This window comes from Moschus berezovskii, chromosome 23 (genome assembly GCF_049115385.1).
Source record: "Moschus berezovskii isolate FMDL1 chromosome 23, NW_MosBer_1.0, whole genome shotgun sequence".
Taxonomy (NCBI): domain Eukaryota; kingdom Metazoa; phylum Chordata; class Mammalia; order Artiodactyla; family Moschidae; genus Moschus; species Moschus berezovskii.
This window is the reverse complement of record NC_142482.1, coordinates 27,513,248-27,532,231: the sequence shown is the minus strand read 5'-3', so window position 1 is coordinate 27,532,231 and position 18,984 is coordinate 27,513,248. Positions and strand designations below refer to the sequence as shown.

At 58.7% G+C, this 18,984-nt stretch overlaps 1 protein-coding gene across 3 annotated transcripts; it reads right to left on the bottom strand.

Annotated features, from left to right (window-relative positions):
* Nucleotides 1-2,823: 2,823 nt before the first annotated feature.
* MDFI (MyoD family inhibitor) lies at nucleotides 2,824-18,365 on the bottom strand. Of its 3 annotated transcripts, none has more exons than XM_055406811.2 (5): nucleotides 18,116-18,365; nucleotides 16,465-16,551; nucleotides 9,198-9,383; nucleotides 6,090-6,314; nucleotides 2,824-3,586 (listed from the first exon to the last, which is right to left on the bottom strand). In XM_055406811.2, exons 2-5 carry the CDS (start codon nucleotides 16,538-16,540, stop codon nucleotides 3,330-3,332), a joined length of 744 nt encoding a protein of 247 aa, XP_055262786.1. In that variant the 5' UTR covers nucleotides 16,541-16,551; nucleotides 18,116-18,365; the 3' UTR covers nucleotides 2,824-3,329. The 3 variants fall into 3 exon arrangements, with proteins under 3 accessions (XP_055262786.1, XP_055262787.1, XP_055262785.1); XM_055406812.2 differs by lacking the exon at nucleotides 18,116-18,365 and adding an exon at nucleotides 17,268-18,089; XM_055406810.2 differs by lacking the exon at nucleotides 18,116-18,365 and adding an exon at nucleotides 16,692-16,909.
* Between the last annotated feature and the right edge of the window lie 619 nt (nucleotides 18,366-18,984).

Below are 18,984 nucleotides of genomic sequence, written 5' to 3'. Positions count from 1 at the left end.
AGATGGTCTGTTCTTTCCATCTTTTTAAGGGTTTTCCACAGTTTGTTGTTATCCACATAGTCAAAGGCTTTGGCATAGTCAATAAAGCAGAAGTAGATGTTTTTCTGGAACTTTGCTGCTTTTTTGATGATCCAATGGATGTTGGCAATTTGATCTCTGGTTCCTCTGCTTTTTCTAAATCCAGGTTGGACATCTGGAAGTTCATGGTTCACGTACTGTTGAAGCCTGGCTTGGAGAATTTTGAGCACTAATTTACAAGCGTGTGAAATGAGTGCAATTGTGCGGTAGTTTGAACATTCTTTGGCGTTGCCTTTCTTTGGGATTGCAATGAAAACTGACCTTTACCAGTCCTGTGATCACTGCTGAGTTTTCCACATTTGCTGGCATATTGAGTGCAGCACTTTCACAGCATCATCTTTTAGGATTTGAAATAGCTCAACTGGAATTCCTTCACCTCCAATGCCATTAAATGCCATCTACCTCCCAGCAAAGTTGAGACCACCTGGGCAAGGATGCGGAGGTGGGGAAGGCAGGGCAGGCCTGGGATGGGTGCGTGGGCAGAGGACAGCAGACACAGAGGTCAGGCTGAGCAGGGCTGGCAGTGTTGCAGGCTCTGAAACGTGCAGTGTGTGACCGCATGTGTATATATGTCTGGTGTGTCTCCGTGTGTCTGTGTGTGTGGTATGTGTGTGACTTTATGGAAGGCACATGAGTATGTGGCTGTAAGGAGGCAGGGAGAGAGAGAGAGTGTGTGTGTGTGTGCATGTGTGTGTGTGTGTGTATGCACGCTGGGGGAGGCTGGCTAAATTCCGCCCCTGTCTTGCCCCCACCCAGCTCAGCCTCTCGGATTTCAGCCACTGTCCTGCAGCAGGAAATCGCTATTTGGACTGCAGAGGTGCCTCTTCCTGCCTCAGCCCCCATGGAGGGGAGAGGGGAGGGAGGGGGCCTTCCTGCCCACCTGGACCAGAACTTGAGTTGGTCAGGAGCACCCCCAACCCTGGTTCTCCCAGCCACCCTCAAGTTCCTTGAACCCCAGCCCTGGTAAGGAACTGGGTTGAGTGGGGACTGAAGAGGAGCCCCCCCACCATCGTCCATCCTCCTGGGGACAGAGAGGCAGCAGTAAGAAGTGGACACTCCCCACAGCCATGGTGGGCAGACGGGCACCCCCTCATTGAGGTCAGCTAAGTCACAAACACATGCCCTGAGGCCCCTTGATCCCACCTTCAGGACTGTTCCACAGAAACAGCTCATTTGTTCAAAGGGACATGCTCACGTTACTTGTTTATAACAGAGAAATGAATGGATGGGATTCAGCGGAGCTGGGCACCTGGATCATGGCGGCTTATCCCTGGGGAAGCTCCAGGCCCCTCTTCAATGTGCTGATAAAGAAGAGTCCCCAAGGCAAAATGGTCAAGTGATAAAAACAGTGCAATGTGCGGGGGATGTTGACATTTTTGTAAATAAAAAGGAAAACGATCCAGGCAAAAGCTCGTGTATACACAGATTAGACTCGAAACGCTTGTTCTTCAAGCATAAAATAACTAAACAAAAAAACAGGACAAAACAAACCCCAAACCTGAGACAAATGAGCAGATAAATGAACGCTGAGGGGGGCCGAGAAGATGGGGCTTCTCTCTCGACTTTGACCTTGCTGATGGGATCCTGGGGAGGTCAGTTCCTCTGTGTCCTGAGTTTCCTACATGCTCCCAGAAGTCAGAAAACGTTGGTGCTGGTAAAGTGAGGTCTGAGTACATGTGCATGAGTTTGCGGGGGGTGGGGGGTGGGGGTGCGGGGAGGTGTGGCGCTGGGGGCTGTCCTCCGCACCACCTCCTGTCACTTCCTCTTGCTGACACTGCAGCTCACGCCCAAGGCCGTGGGCTGCTCCTAGCGTGGCATTCCTTCAGAGAGTTCAGATTTCATCTGGCCCTTTTCCTGAGCTCCCTCCTTTCCTCCAGAATCCATCGGGGCCTCTCCACCCTTCGTTCCTGGAAGCAGCGCCCACCAGTTTCCCAGGAGGCCTCCATTTTTCAAGGCCTTCTTCAGCCACGTCTTCTCAGGACAATCCAAGGCCAACCACGAGATGTCCTCTCACTCACCCTGAACCCGTCCTGGTTTCCTCCAGGTCCAGGACCGGGTGGAGGGGTGCTTGGTCCAGAAAGCCCTCCCCACACTCAGCCTCAGTGCTCAGGTCTTCCCTCTCCAACCCCCAACCCCTACCCCTCACCAAGGGCCCTGGACACGTGGCCTCTGAGGCTCCCACCAGTCCTGACAGCTTTCTTCGATCTCAGCCCCCTGGCAATCAGGGGGTCAACTGCAGCTGGGCCACGTGAAACCCACTCAGGCCACAAACGCGTCCCAGTGCCAGCACTGGTTGCCCCCTCTCCAGGCACGGCTCAGCCACTGACATAGGCGTCACCCTATGCCTTGGAGCCATCATGGCTTCGAGAAACTGGAGTCAGCAGGAGATTAATTAATCAAAACCTGAACACATCTGCTGTTAATTAATTCTATGCCAAGGGTTAACTCTTCCCTGTCTGGGCTTCTCCATCCCTTTGGCCGGAAGAGGGACATAAAGGTGGGGAGTGGGTACCTCTCTTCCTTCCTTCCCTCAGGGGGGAAGACGAAACAAGGGAGGGGGTGCCCAGAAGCCAGGAAGGCCCTATTCATTTGGGAGGCTGGGGGGAGGGCTGTGGGAGTGTTTGCTTTTGAGAGTCCTGGTCCATGGCTGTTACTCATGAGTCCTGAGGAAATCTGAGATGGACATACATCTTTATTTACAGCAACAAACAGAACAGACCCACCCTCCATTCCCTCCCTCTCCCCTTCCAGTCTTTTCTATACCGTTCCCACCTCCCACCCCACCCTGGGCCCAAGGCCAGCCCTGCCTCCGGGGTCACTGTATGGGTCAGGCCCCCCCACCAAGACCCCAGGAGGGGGATTGGGGAGGGGTTTGGCTGAGGTCAGGTGGGGTGTGTTTCTTTTCACATTTTGCTGTCCTCGAAGCCTGGGATGGGGCACAGGGGAGGCAGGCACAGGGGCAGTGAGAGGTAGAGAAGCGCACGGCCCCAGCGCCCCAGCCTCCCCCATGTCCCTGCCCCCTCCCCCAACTTTCACAGTGTTCGGCAGCCCTGGCAGCTGATCCAGGAGCAGTCCCCCTCCCATCGCCCCCCACTAGGTCCTGGGAAACCGGGAAGGAGGACTGGCACCCCCTCTCACTGGGCTGGGGTTCCAGGAGGGTGCAGGGCGGATGGGAAGGGCCCAGTGGGAGGGGGCAGCGCGGCCTGGGGTGACAGTCAGGGACTCGGGGCAGCCTCCGGAGCGTGCAGCGGTCAGGAGGAGAAGCAGAGGCCACAGCACTCCATGCAGATCTCCAGGCAGTCGGCTGACTCACAGCAGGCGTCCAGGATGCCGCAGTCCAGGTCGCAGGGCAGGTCGCAGTCGGCGCACTCGCCGGAGCCGCAGCAGCAGCAGCAGAGGCACGAGTCCTCGGAGCTGCAGGAGCCGCACGTGGCGCAGTCCAGGACCAGGTTGCACAGCGTCAGGAACTCGCAGAACAGGCAGGACAGGATGCAGTGGACGCAGCAGTCTGCGGGCGAGAGGGCCGGGGGCTCACTCGGTGAGGAATGACGGGACCCACCTTCCAGGTGACCCCGAGGCACAGGGAAGTCACAGGGAGCAAGGGTCTGAAACCCGGCAGCCTGGATCCCGAGTCCCTGCTTCCGAGGGACCAACTCTCTCGGTCATTTATCTATTTCATGAACATACCCAGGATGGGTATGTTCCAGACCCTGTTTTAAGTGTTTTGCAGGAATTAAACTCATTTAAACTTGTGAACACTCCTTGAGGTGGGGCTGTCTCAACCCCTCAATACAGATGAAGAAATGGAGGCTTGGAGAAGTCTCTTCAAAACCGATCCAGGGACTTCCCTGGTGGTCCAGTGGTCAAGAATCCACCTGCCAATGCAGGGGATACCGGTTGGATCCCTGGTCCAGGAAGACCCCACATGCTGTGGAGCAACTAAGCCCATGGACCACAATTACTGAGCTTGTGTCCTAGAGCCTGGGAATTGCAGCTGCCGAGCCCACACGCCTTAGAGCCCTGCTTCGCAACAAGGGAGGCAATGAGAAGCCTGCACATTGTGACTAGACAGTAGACCCCGCTCTCTGCAACTAGAGAAAGACCAAGCACAGCAGTGAAGACCCAGCACAGACAAAAGTGAAATAAATGCATAATCTATGCGGAATCCTACCACCCCGCTCAGCTCTTGCCCAGTGACAGCATCCTTACTCACTCCCCGCCTTTGGCCACCCCTGCATTCACACAGAGGCCAGGGGACCCGTGAAAGACTTCTGTTGGATTCCATCCTTCCCGCCCTCAGAACCCTCTAGTGGCTTCCACTTCCCTGGGAGGAAAAGCCCAGAGTGCTCCATGACCCCCAAGGCCCCTCTGCCATCACTCCACCAGGGCCACAGTGGCTGCTCCCCATCCTGCAGGCACTGCCCCCTTGTTCTCTCAGCACTCTGGCCCCAGAAACCTGCTCTGCTAGCTCTCTCTCCTCCTTCAAATGTCTCCCCTCGGTGAAGCCTTCCTCGAGCATCCTCTTCAATACTGCAAGCTGCCCACCTGACCCCCATCCCCTCCCGCAGGCCTGCTCTGCCTCCCTGCCTAGGACTCATTACCTTCCACAGCTTACACAGCTCTGCCACCTACTAGAGTGCCAGCATGAAAAGGGCGGGCGTCCAGCACTGGCACACTGCGGGTGCTGAGTAAATAAATAGAAGGGGAGGGAATTAACGCATGCTCCCGCCCTCGGGCATCCAGCTGGACATGGCGGCGCTGGCTCAGCAGCCCAGGCTCTGAACTGCTCAGCGTGTGGCCAGGGTGCTTGGTTGGCACTCCTCCCAGGGGCTGGGCCATAGGCTGTGTCCAGTTCCTCTGACCAGGCGGGCCCCTGGCACAGGCTGCTGGTCCGGTGGGAGTCTCACACTGCTACGGAGGCTCTGATGCCCACACCCCGGTCCTGTGTACAGGGAATCTTTTGCGACCCTGTGAACTGTAGCCCGCCAGGCTCCTCTGTCCATGGGATTCTCTAGGCAAGAATACTGGAGTGGATTGCCATGCCATCCTCCAGGGGCTTCTCCCTACCCAGGGATCGAACCCACATCTCTTAGGTCTTTTGAGTTGGCAGGTGGGTTCTTTACCACTAGCACCACCTGGAAGCCCCACTAGGAGTCTCACCTCTCACTATTCCTCCCCTGGAATTTCATCAACTAGCCGTATGAGTCAGTTCTCACCTCCGTGCTAACGCACCCTGGCTGGATCCTCCTACTGGTCCTTTAAGGCTTGCTCGGACACCTCCAGAGCCTTCCCAGACTCCCCTCCCCAGTTTTTGGGGCTGGTGTGGGTATCCCCGTGTTCACTTTATCACTCCTCATTTATCGTATCGCAGAGTGAGATGACCTGTTCGTGTCTCTCATGAAAGCTTTATGAAACCATGTCCTGGGTTCCCCGCATACAGCACAGTGCCTGGCTCCGTTACCTTTGTTTCATTTTAAAACATATTTATGTATTTACTTGGCTGTGCTGGGTCTTATTTGTGGTATTCCCTGATCAGGAATCAAACCCAGGCCCCTTGCATTGGCAGCGTGGAGTCTTAGCCACTGGACCATGAAGGAATGCCTCCCTGTTCACTTTAAATGCATGAATATCCCCTTCATAAATAAGGTTCTTGGGCATAACCTGCTCTTGAGGGGGAAGGGTGAAAGTTATGAACATGTCATGTGCAAAGGTGTACACTGAATTCAGCAACTCTGAGAGAGGAGGGATGTGAAGGGGTGGTCTTAAGAGCTCAGATGTGTCTCACTTTACCCAATAAGTGTCCTCTGGAAGGTTCTCTATCTTGCATCAGACTCCCTGGAGAGCTTGTTAAAATCTAGACTCCTGGGCCTCACCCAGAGGTTTGGATCTTGAGGGCCTGGCGTGGGGATAGGATGCCGCGCTTCTAAGCAACCTAGTAAAGATGCTGCTGCCGCTCCCTGCATCAGACTTCTGGAGGCTTCTCCCTAGGGGAGCCGGAGTGGTGAGCTTACCTTCCTGCGCCTGGAGGGGAATCTGGGAGGCAGCGGACTTGGTGCTGCCCTTGCTCTTCTTGCTGCTCTGGCTAGCGAGAGATGGGTGAGTCTGCAACTTCCGGTGGGCCTTGGGGCCACCCAGGGCACCGTTCCCCGTCCGCCTGGCACCGCCCAGCTCCGAGGGGTGGCCAGAGCCATTCGCCACTAGTGGGGTGCAGTCCAAGGGATTCCCCTGGGGCTGGCCTAGAGAGACCATGAGAAAAGGGCGATGGAGGAGAAGGTGGGGGATGGGGTGGCCGGCAGTCTCCCAGGGCTCTGCTCGACTCCTGCTGGCTTCGTTCCTAGATACACCCCAGGTTACCTAGCTGATCTGCATTTTTGCAGACGAGGAGACCGAGGCCCAGAGAGCAGAAATGATTTGCCCAGAGGCGCATAACAGAATAGCCTCCGAGTGGAGCCTGGCCCCTGACTTCCAGGCTGGGGGTCATTCGAGAACAGACAGAGTTGCAGGCAAGGGGAGAAGCGCAGGGTCCTGCACCCCACCATCTTACCCCACGCAAAATCCACTCTCCTGCTGTTGGGGTCCAGGGATTTTGGCGAGAGTGGTGGCGGAGAGGGGCGGAGGGGCAGCAGGGAAGTAGTTAACTGTCACCTTGGCCCCTGCCAAGCCCCCAGCTGCTTCTGCCCTTTGAGTGCCGGGTGATTCATTGGAAACATCTGTTTGGAGATGAACGCCTGGCCCTGGAATCCAGGGGGGCTCCTCACAGCAGCCCCCCCAACTCCTGCTCCTTCCACCCCCAGCTCCCCTGCCCCTGCTGGAAGAAAGTTTGCTGAGTGGCCCTTGGGGTCCGGGTGGGGAGCGGGAGAGGGAAGAGGGAGGCCAGCAGGAAGACCTTGGAAGCCAGGAACCCTGGGTCCCCATCCCAGACTGAGGGACCAAACCAGTTTATCAGTGGGGTGCGGGGAAAACGGTCCTGGAGAGCATCCCAGCACCTGGCTCCTTCCCACACCTCACTCAGGTTTGCGGGCAGGTGTGTGTGCGTGTGTGTGTATATGTGTCAGGGCAGGAGTCTGAGAAGAGGTCACAAGAGTTCGAGGACCCCTCTGCTCAGGGTCCCTGACTCCTGGGTGGGATCCTCTGGCCCTGAGGACCCTCAGTAAATGTGTAAATTTGGGGTGCTTCCTTCTCTCCGGCCCTGGGGTCTGGATCCCCAGGTCCCTTCAGGCCAAACCTCCGGGTCTGGATTGTGGCAGGAGATGTCGGGGGGTGGTGGGGGGTGTTGGAGGCTGAGGGAACAGAAGGGGGCCTGACTGGGGGTGCTAGACCTTCTAGTAATGGTGGGAGCACTTTGCTGGGCATCCCCTGCATGCCGACACTGTTCGGAGCACTTGGGGTGCGAATTGTTCTCTGTATTGCTATGGGGCAGTATCCTTTTACAGATGAGGAAACTGAGTCCCAGAGATGTATAGAAACTTGTTCAAGGTCACACAGGTAAGGGTCAGAGGTAGGATCAGCCTGGAGGCTAAAAGGTGGGACTCCAAGGGCAGAGGGGTGAGGAAGGGGGCAGGAGTAGGGAGACAAAGGGCTGAGGAATGAATTGCTACCACCACAACCATCACTGCTCTCGTAATTAGGAGCCACATGTTTTGAGCTGTGATGAGGGGCCAGACACAGTGCTGAGAGTCCTATGTGTCATAATTTCATTAAGCATCAAACAGAACTACTGTTACTAGCCCATCTTATAGGTGAAAAAACCAAGGACCAGAGAGGATAAAACTTGCCAGAGCTTCCACAGCTAGGCAGTGGAGTAGGAAGGAAATGGAGACTGGGAGAAAGGAGCTGAGGACAAGCTGGGCGGGTGGGGTGGGTGTCAGGGCAAGGATGGGAGACAGAGCCACACCGGGAGACTTTGGCCCTGAGCAGCGGCTGCATCTGGGTAAACAGGGGCAAGGCCATGGGAAGTGGCCAGGCCTGAATCATCCTGCCCCCACCACTGGGCTCCACGGGGTGGGGGGATGACCGTGCTGAGTCCTTGGCCAGCTTCGGTGCCCTCTGCCCTGCTGCCTAAACACAGGCACAGTGACCAGAGGGCGGGGGCATGTGGTGAGCTGAGGGCCCCGGGAGATTTGGGCGGATACAGAGCTCGCCTGTGGCCATGGCCGTGGGGGCTGAGTCACAGAGCAAACACCCAGGGCCCATGGACACAGGAGCGTCTGTCCCGTCTAGGCCCCCTCCTCCGTGGCCACGGCATTTACCCCTTTCTCTCGGTCCTGCTGGTGGGTGTGTCTCGAGGGCAGTGTGCTAGCAGGATTTAGTAACCCCAACTTCCAGGATGTCCAGCTTACCCCAAATGCCCTGCCTGAAAGCGGCTCCACGACTCTGCCATACCAGCAGGGCAGGCAGGCATAGGACAGAGCCCTGGGCCAGGAAACCTGAGCTCCCTGGTCTGTGTCCAGGGTGAGGGAGCCTCAGTTTCCTCATCTGTAAAATGGGCTTGGCAAGAGCTATCTGGCTGCCTCACCACAGGCTGATTTGGAGAGTCTGAAAGCTCATACAGAAAAATAAAGTTGAAAAGTACCAATGTGTCCCATAGATTTTGCCGATCTTACTGGCAGTTACAAAATGATTTTGGAAGCCCCTTCCCCTGCTTCTGAGGGTGATGGTGGTGAATTCTCCCCATCCAGGACCTCCTTGGAGATGCGGAGCCAAACTTGGGAACACAGCTGAGTTTTGCTCCTTTCTACCCAGAGCAACTAGAAGCGGCTCTCCTGCCATTTTGCTCTCAACACCCTGAAAGCTGGGCTGCCTCGGGCTCCAGTTTCCTGCCCCCAACTCCCAGCCCCCCTCCGTAGACTGCATGCGTGCTCGTTCTGAACCACACTGCCTGCAGCCTGTCCACACTCATTCTGAATTAATTTTACCCAAATCATTCTGTGGATAGAAATGATGTGGATATCCTCCTAGACAGCAAGGACAGTGACAATGTCTTACACCCTTCCACTGCCCACACCTCAAAGTCCTGGCCCAGGCTAGGCTCCCGTGGGCACCCAAAGCCCATTTGTACTGGGTTCCCTAGAGTGATCCCCACCTATTGCCACCCCAAACCCTGGACCCCTAGGACTCACGTGTCACAGCTTCTATGGGGACATCGAGGTCAGTGCTGTCCAGGGCCTGGGGGGCCCCAGGGTCATTGCCTTGGGTCATGGGGGTTGCCGCTGCTTCCTCCAGGGAGCCCTCCTCAAGCACTGCTTCCACGGGGTGAGCGGATCCGGTCACTACCTCCAGCCCAGGGAGGAGGGATGGGGTCTGGGCTAGAAAAAAGCAGACGACTGAGGGACATCTTCCTGGTCCCCTCCCCGCAGCCCAGAATGCCCTGAGCCCTCATTCTTGGTCTCTGTACCAGTTACCCAGCCCTTACCCTATCTGGTAACGGTGCCAGCCTCTAAAATAGAAAGTTCTCCAACCACAGCCCGTGAGCGAGCAAGGGTGTGTGCACGTGCATGTGTGTGTATGTGTGTGTGTGTGGTCAGGGAGGGGGCCAGAGATGCACGGTACAAAGGAAAGTGGGGGAAGGAGGCAGAGACACAGCGCAGGAGAGAACAGACAGTCAGCGATGGGGAGGTAGGAACAGGCATCCAGAGCGACGTGGGCAGAGAAGGAATCAAATGGGTGTGACAGGCAGAAGCGAAGAGAGATAGCGCATCGGAACTCAGGAGACTGGGCATGCAGACGCCCAGTGACAGACGGCCCCGGACAGGCAAGCGACTAAGAGCAAGTCAGCGATTGAGAGAAAGATAAAGAGGGGGCAGAGGCAGAGGCGATGGAGAGGGAGCAAGACACAGCAGGAGAAACGGTGAGAAACCAGGGCAGTGAAACCACGAGAAAGAGGCCGAGAAGCCTGGGGTGAGGCGGAGGCGCTCCAGGCAGGAAGAGAGACAGGGAGACGGCCCAGGAGGGCTGGAAGGGGCGGCCGGCAGCCACATGTAATTACAGTGAGAGGCTCGGTCCCTCTGTCCAGGGTGGGCGGAAGGCAGACATGGAGCCACCTTCAAACCCACAGGTCCTGAGGCAGCAGGACCAGGGCCGGCTGGGCCCAGGGGAGGAAAGTTCTGGGGGCTGGGAGGTGGCACAGGGAGGCAGAAAGGTGACCAGGCGTGAGAAGGCCTGAAGGTGGATAGGAGAAAGTGAGGCCTGGGGTCACGGGGCCAGGGGCCGAGGTGGGGCAATGACGGGGTACAGCCTGGGCCTCCCATCAGCCCCCAGGTCGTGCAGTGGGAATGGCAGCAGCATCCCAAGAGGGTGCCCCTTCCCCCAAGCCATGTGGGAGCAGGGGAGATGGAAATGGAGACCAAAGGGCTCAGGGAGGGGAGAGCCACACAGGGAGCCACAGAGAAAGATGATGAGAAAGGCTGATGAAATCCAGACTGTAAGAGGTCAGCGCCCACCGTCCACACCATGTAGAGATCACGAGACACACCGCAGGGACAGAAACAAAGACTAGTGTCAGAGACAGCAGCGGAGCCGACCACAGAGCACAGGTGGCCTTAGGGACGGGGTCTTTCTCTGAGCTGTCTCCAAATGAGGGCGGGGAGGATGGGGCGGGGAGATATAAGAGGGAGCAATTCAGGTCTAGGGGGTGGGAGCATCTGGAGGGGAGGGGACGATCCAGGGGCTCAGAGACCCCTGGACGATCCTTGTTCCAAAGACTCTGGTCTCCCATGGCCAGGGGGTGGAGGCTCCAGGGGCCCCATGGAGGTTGCACAGAGAACAGCAGGCATGCTCCAACCGGCCCAGGGAAACCACTGGCCCTGCCTGGAGCTGGGAACTGCGACAGTGGGGAGGGAGCACTGGGGCTGCAGCCACCCCTGAAGGGTGGCAGTTACGTGCTGGGAACCTCTCCTGGTGCCCAGGGAGGCAGGCGGTGGGTTCCTCCAGCCCCATCCATTCCTTAAGCTCCTCTCACCACCTGGTTAATAGGAGGACAAGTGGCTTTTGGCAGATCGCAAGGCTGGGACTAGGGGGAGCAGGGGAGCAGAGATGACCCCCAAGGGGGAGTCAGGCTGCCTGCCTCGTGGTGGAGCCTGATCTACAGAGCTGCAGAGGGGATGCTGGAGAGCCAAGACCAAGCTGAGAGGGAGGCTCACAGCTTGAGTTCTATTTCCCAGGAAGGGAGGGGGCTGCCCAGCTCCAGCCTCTGGCCCCAGAGGCGTTCTGCCAGAGCCCGGAAGTGGGAGTGCCGACCCTCCCAGGCACTGGAATGACAGAGGCCTGAGCCAGGAGCTGGAAGACCCAAGCCCTGGTTCTTACCGGATACCAGCTTGGGCGAGTTACCAGGACTTAGGTCACCTTGCATGAAAAGGGGACAAGCATGCTTGTCCCTCAAGGTTTCAAAGAGTAAATGAAACCCTCAGCAGTACCTGGCACGCAGGGGGCCACTCCCATACGCTTCCACCGCCCAGCCCCTGCCTGACCTCTCTCCTCTCCCTTCCTTCCTTTCCTCCTTCCTTCCTGTGCCGTTTAGTGTGACAGCGACGACACACCTCCCACTACGTCAAGCACTGGGTGGACACGGTGAGAAAGACCAGGTCGCTGACCCAGGAGCTCTCTGCTGGGGTGGGGGTGGGCGTCAGTCACACACTCTGAAGGGCAAGGGTTACAGCAGGGGCAGCTACGGACTGCGAAACAGAGAAGACGGGCACTTCTCCCTGGGGTGTGGGGTGTATGTGTGTGTGTGTGTGTGTGTGGTGTGTGTGTGTGTGTGTGTGTGTGCATGCAAGCCTAGGAGTCTTCTGCAGCATGAACGAGGGAAGATAGGGTAACTGCGTGGCGGGCCTTGTGGTCACGCCCCAGGCTTGCTCCTGAGGTCACCAGGGCAGACAGAGGTGACACTGTCACTCTTGGAGTGGAAGGAGCCGAGCCTGCAGCTCTCTTGGGCCCCCAGGGTTGGAGAGGGAGGAAATTGAGAAAGCAGGGTTAGGAGACCGGTCCCCATCCCGGCCCTCCTCCCCGACGTGTCGACTGCCACTCTCTGGTCAGTCTCTCCTCACAGTCACCTACAGGGCTGGTGACCTTGAAACTGGTGGGAACAGGAAATTACAGAGAGCCCAGACGAGGTCCTGAGGAGGCCCCTCCTGAAGGAAGCCTGCCATTCTGGGGTGAGCATCAGACCTTGGAAGGAAACCAGGGAGGAAAGTAAATCCAGTCCAGTTATCTTGACCTGGAAACACAGACAGACAGACCTCTTGGAGCCAGAGGGCAGCGGAGGGGACCCAGCAGACGCTGGAGGAGAAACACTGAGGGCAGAAGAGGAAACTGCAGAGGATGCAGAGATGGGGCGCAGGCTGAGGAGGAACGAGAAGTGGCGGGGAAACTCGTCTGTGGGTGACACACGGCCCCGGGGCCGCGACGCCAAGAGGCTGGACCAAAAGCCAGCTCTCGCAGTGTGCACATGGAGCAACAAACCCAGACAAGAGGTGGGGCCCACGGGGTCAACCATCAAGAGGCTGAAAGACCCTAGTTTTCCTTCTTGGGACTAGGAGACCCCTGCTCGGCCCCAGAGGGGAGAACATCTCTAAGGAGAAGCTTCTGGAGGGTGGGGAGGCCAGCAAAGGCCAAGGGCCAACGAGTGGACAAGCAGCTTAAGTTGCCTAGGCATGAAGTCGCCTGCCCAGGGTGGGGGTGGTGTGAGAATCCCTGGTTGGGGTCCCACCCTCCCTGGAGGTGCCATCTGCTCACCCACAGGTACATCTGCCCCATCTGATCAAACAGCCACTTCTTTCTAATGTGCACAGGAGTTATTCCCAGGAAATGGCAACCCACTCCAGTATTCTTGCCTGTAGAATTCCATGGACAGAGAAGCCTGGTAGGCTGTACTCCATGGGGTTGCAAAGAGTCGGACATGACTGAGTGACTATCACTCACTCACTCCAGTGGTTAGGACTCTGCACCTCCCATATGTCTCAAGATGCAGCCAAAATAATAATAATAATAAATTAAAAATAAGATAATTTTACACTGGGAGCCAGCCATGTGGTGGGCACCTCTGAGCAGAAGCCCTAGTCCTGCACCTCTCTCAAGAGTCTCCATCTCCAAGGGGGAAATGCAGAAAGGCAAGGGTCCCTATGCCTCGACATACTCTCATCCTTGGCACAGGACAATGCCTTGAGTTCTGGAAAGACAGCCCCAGAAGAGGGTGGAAAGGTCACGTTTAAATCCATAAGCCTGAGAGGGAAGTGGAAAGACTCAAGCTTCAGCTGGACCCTGTGTGCTCCCTTTGCTTGCCATTCCTGGACCAAGAGGGAGTTGGGGGGACCTCTTCCAGGTGGGATGGGTTCAGCTCATGTCTGGAAAGTGCCCACAGGACCCACGTCCTCGAGCTCCCATGCCTGCTTCCTCCAGCCGAGCCCGCTCCCCTGTCTTTGTGGACAGTGGGCCCAGCCTCTCCCCCAGGGAGCTCCAACCATCTCTGCAGAGACAGGCAGGATCTGATCTGCTCAGAGAGCAGTGATTGGAGACCTTCATCCCAGTCCCTCCTTGACCTGGTATTCAAGGCCTCAGTCTACACCTTCAACCTAATCAATGGATGGATCCTGTGTTCCAGGTCGACTTACCTCTCCGTGGTCCCAGGTCACCAATGGGCCTTCTGCCCAATCCATCCAGGCTTCTATTGTCCCTCTGGATCAGAAGGTCCTGCCCCTCCTCTCTAACCAAATCCAATCACCCTTCACCACCCAGCGGGAGGTTCACCTCTTCCTCCAGAAAGACCTCACTGACCCTCGAGCCAACAGTCCCTCCTCGGAGTGGCCACCTCCTGAGGATTCAGCACCCAGAGCTCCCTGCGGTAAACTGTAGCTGGGAGTGAAGCGTGGGTCCTCAGCTGGACTGCTGCCCTCCCCAGCTCTCGCTTGGGGTGAGGCCAGTGTCATCTTTGCACCCCCAGGGGCACTTAGCCAATGTCTGATGGTGAGGACTGAGTTCTGGAGTCTAGAATGCCCCAGGCTGGCAGGAGGAGAGAGAACCAGAAGGTGAGGATTAGGGCTGGCGCCTGGCACTGAGACAGTAAGAATGTGGACTTGCTTGATACACACTGCGACACACGGGACACAGCCCCAGGCCACCTGGCGAAGGGCTGGAGGGGGCCTGAGCTGACCAGTTAGGCTGGGTCCGGCTGGTTTTATTTTAGGTCTAAAAGCTCCAATTCCCCAGGAAATTCACTTCAGAACCAAGAGCAGGAATGTGACGCCCCAGTGCTGGACAGAAATTTGCTGTGGGTTAGGGAGCCAGGCTCCCAGGGCTCTCAGGGCTGGAGGAGGAGGAGGCCACTGGGGGAGCCAAGGGTGTGGGGGCTTGGCCACCTGCCCCGACCAGAGCTGCCCTGGGCCCCCTTGCTCCCCGTTTGCATCCTGGGCGGCTGAGGGAGGGGCTGACTTGCTCCCTGGTGGTCCTGCCTGTGTCAGGGCCCCACCCCCCTCCGGAGTAGTGCCGTGGCCGTGGCCTTGCTGTTCTGTCAGTGCTCAGCAGGGAGCGTGGGGGATTCTGGTCTCGGATTCAGGCGTCTGTGGGGTTTTGGCTGGGTCTCCTGCGGTTTGGGCTTCCTGGGCAGCAGGCTCAATCTCCCAAGGCGGCAGAGCCAGGCCTTCTCGTGTTATGAAAGCCACATTGTCTGGCCCTGCCCAGGCTGGGGAGGGGGCTTGCTGGGGCTCCGGCCTCAAGTTACAGCCCAGGACTTAGCCCTCCCAATGGCCCACCCTGGCCCTTGTCCGGGCTCCAGGCTCCAGCACATTCAGCCTCTCCTCCCCCCAGCTGGGGCGGGACCGGGTCACACAGGAGAGAGGGTCTTGGAAGGAGGGAGTGGAGGAGAGAACAGAGAAGATGGATAAGCGGGGAAGAAGGCAGGGGAGACGGAGAGAGAGGCGGAGAATCAGGAGACCGAGAAAGAGAGAAGGGGCAAGAGACAGAAAGAGCCTTCCCAGGCCCCTGCCCCGAGTTCTCCCCCCAGGCTCCAGCAGCCCAGTTCCTCAAGGAGTTTATACCCCAGAAGTCCCCACTTCAGGGCCCCCACATTCAGGGGGGCAGTTCTGAGGGCTGGCGGGATGTGGAGCAGACACGTTGGTTTCATGTATGTGTGGGCCACTGGCCCGCTGTCTGCCACTTGCCTTCCCACCACTTTAGACTCCCCCGCCTCCACCTCCACAGCCCTGGGTCTCCAAAGGGCCAACGTCCACACCAGGTAGACTTGGGTCTTTCCAAATGGGCAGACCAGTCCCTATGGGTGAATGTGGAGACTGAGGCCAGAGAGGGGAAGAAACTTGTCCAAGGCCATGCAGGAAATTCATGTCAGAGGTCTAGGACGAGACCTCCATTATTTGGAGACTCAAAGAGGCAAGAAAGGGCTAATGGGGCTGGGTGAGAGGAAGGCAGATGATCAGACTAATCTAGAACTGAGATTAAAGGCATGACATCCGGGCCTGTGCTCCTGCCCGCCACCCTTCCGCCTTCCCCAACAAACCCCAGATGTTCCTGACTTCTCCCTGTCCCTGCTGTCCACTGGGAGCCTCAGCACACATGTGTATGGTGAGAAGGTGGACAGAGAGCCACATCACCAGGACTCTCCGGGCCCCTGCCCCCTTCCCAGGCCCCCTTAGGGTGTCACAAACCCTGGGAGGGGGGAGGCTCCTGAAAGAATAATCCCAGGGAGGTTACAGATCCTGTTTGGAGGAAGGGACAGTTCACTTGAGTGGTGGGCACTTGGTTGGGGTGAGTGACCGAAATAGAGAAGCAGGGAGAGAGAAGGAGAGGGGTGGGGGTGGGGAGATAAACTCTGCGTGTGTGCATATGTGTGTGTGTGTGTCTGTGTGTGCAAGCAGGGTAGGAGTGGCGGGGGCTGGCCAGGCCCGGGTGGGGAGGAAGGCGAGCTAGATGAGATGGCAAGGAGGGGAGAGGCCGATCCTGTAGACGCTCGCTGTGGACAAAAGTTTTCGGGAAGCGCTAGGCTCCGGCTAGGATGGGGGAAGGGCAGGAGAGAAAGACTCAGACACCCCCACCTCCGCCTGAGGCCCCCATAAATATTTACACACTGGGCAGAAACGGTTGGGACACAGATCCCAGACGGACAGACAGACACTGCGGTGTGTGTCTGGTGTTGGGAGTGGGGAGAGTTGGAGCCAACTTGGCGCGGCCGCCTCCGTTCGGGCCCTGCCCCCATCGCCCCAGCCCTCCACTCTCCTTGGACCCGGTCTCCGATACCCAGATTTCTCGCCCCCACCTCCACGCAGGCTCCCCCGAACCCTCTCCCCACTTCTCAAAGAGGAGAGGGGAGAATTACCAGCCACCCTCCCCCAGCCGCCTAGCCCCTGCTCCCGTCCGGTCTTGTTCTGCATCCCTGGTTCCTACCTGGGCCCGGGGCTGCGCTGGGGGCTCCATGGGGCTCGTCGCAGTGAGGGGGGTGCTGGCCACTCGCCTGGGACATCGGCCCGGGACCTGCGAGAAACAAGGCTCAGCGGGTGGGGCGGAAGGTGCCCGCGCGCGCGCGCGCCGGGGAAAAGGGGCCCGGGGCAGGGGGCGAGCCAGCGGCCGCCGCGCGCCCACCCCTCTCCCGGCTGGGTCCGGGACTGGCTTACTCTAGGGAGCTGGGCGCCGCTCTCTCGCCTCGCGGGGATCACCGCGCGGGGCCTGCCATGCGCACCGGCCGCGGGCGCCCCAGCGCAGGGGCCGCTCGGCTTCTCCGCGCCCCTCCCCTCTCACTCGCTCCGCTCTCGCATTTCGGCGCCAGCGCGCCTCTCGCCCCCTTGCTTCTGCCTGCTCTCCCTGCAGCCCCCGCGCTCCTCCCCCGCTCGCCTCGCCTCTTCCCTTCCCTCCTCTCCGCCCACCATCCCCCCGCCCCTCCTCGCCTTCCCAGGCGCCCCCCCACCACGTCCCTTCCCCCGCGCCGGGCTAGGCGCTGCCTGGGCCGGACACGTCTGTCCGCGGGGCGCCGCGGCCGGAGCCCCCACAGGAAGCCGGCTCCGCGCGTTTCCTCCGCGCTTTCGGAGCTGGGCCCCAGTCTCCCCAAATCTCCGCCCCCCTCCCAGGCCCAACTCCCCAAGAAGCTTGCAAAAGGGGCCGCGAGTTCCCCTTCGCCTGCGCTAAACTCTGCGAAAGTTTTGGAAAAAGCAAGAGAACGAGAGAGGGAAAAAAACCACGGTGATCACAACTACCTCGTGCCAATTGTCTGAATATTTGTGGCCCCCAAATCTCGTTGTCCCAAAGGTGGGGAGTGATCGAGTTTCTCAGGCACGCTTCGCCCACTCCCTCGGTCCCCGACCGCGGTCCTAAGCTGTGGAACAGACCGGGTGCCCACCCCGCCAGAAGCTATCCCTTCGGGAAATCCGGTTGGTGACATTCGATCCTCCCGTGTCCCAGTAGCAGCCCTCAGCATCCCTGATTCCCCCACCCCCACCAGCCGCACGTGGGAATTTGGGTCAGAAACCCGGCTTTGGAGGCAAAGAGAGGTTCTGGAGTTCAGCCCTTCATTTGGCTCCACACTGGAATCCGAGGCCTTCCAAATTGCGGGGTGCTTGGGAAAGAGGAGAGAGTGAGCCCCTTGGGGGTGTGTGGGGGTGGGGCAGCCGGGCGACCCATCTGGAGTTGAGCTGGATCCCTCCTCAGGGCCGTGTTGGGAAGGAGCTGCGACCAGACAGTCGTGGTGGGGGTAGGGGTTAGTTCAGGGACCCTAGCTTGGCACCCGATCCCCCAGGAAGGGGGAGGCGTGGAGCCTGCGGCCCACCGGGTGAGGGCTGGGCGGGCCCGGAGACGATCAGGTGGGGCCGCCCGCTGGGGTGACGGCGTCTGGGCCGCGCTAGACCGAGGACGCCCGGGAGCCGCGTCTGGGCTCCCCACCTCTAGGGCCGGTGAGCAATTAGGGAGGCGGCGGCGGCGCCAGGCCAGTTCTCCCGGTTCCGCCTTCCAAGCCCGGGCTTGAAGCCGGCGCTGGGACGCAGGGGCCGAGTTAGGGACCCAGGGCCTCTTCTCGGTGTTCGCCAGCCCCCCCGCAGTCGCTCCTTACGATGCTCAAAGGTCCTCGTGGCGCCGTCGCAGCCAGGACCACGTGGCCCCCACGGCTCTCGCCACCAAGAGGCAGCGTCCCCGCGATGAGCCCAGGTGGCTCCGGCCGGAAGTAGGGCCCCCCGGGTGGGGAGGAAGGGGTCCCACTCCCTGGGCCGGGCTGCCTGCTGCGGAGCCCGGCCTGGAGCCCCGGGAACAAGCCCGGATCAGGCTGCTGTCTGAAAGTTCTGGGGAGCGGGGTGGATTCCCCTTTCCTGGCAAAGGCTGAGTCACTGGGACGCGCCCTCGGGGCTTGGCGACTACAGCATTCTTCCCGGTTTACCTGGGTCCCGGAGCTTGGCTTCATCCGCCTCCAAGTTTGGAAGTGGAAGGACATAAGTGGGGTGGAGGGGGGAGTGGGGGGCGTGGACATTGTCTCCAGGGCAGCCTCCACTGTCTCTCTCCTCTCCTGCATGTGCGGCCCCTCCCTAGCCGCAGACCCCAGCCCTGCACCATTAACCACCCCCCCCACCCCCCACCCCCCCCCCTCACTTAACCCTGCTTCTCAGTCTCTATCCGCAGCCCCTAAACTCTGGATCCGCCCAGTCTCCCAGGCTCTCTGTCTGAAATCACCTGCTTGGGATCAGAAGTCCTCTGACTCTGGCCCAGCACCAAGTAATATGTCTGGTTTGTTGGAAATGTAAAAACAGGCTTTAAATTTAATCCCACATACTTATTACACAGGTGTGCTCAGTGTGTGAAAATTCACCAGCTGAACATTTATAGTGCAGGCACTTTCTTTTTTAAAAAAATATGAGTATTATACTTGAATAAAAAGTTGGGAAAACAAAAACACCCACTAATTAAAATCAGCATTCCAGGACAAAACAC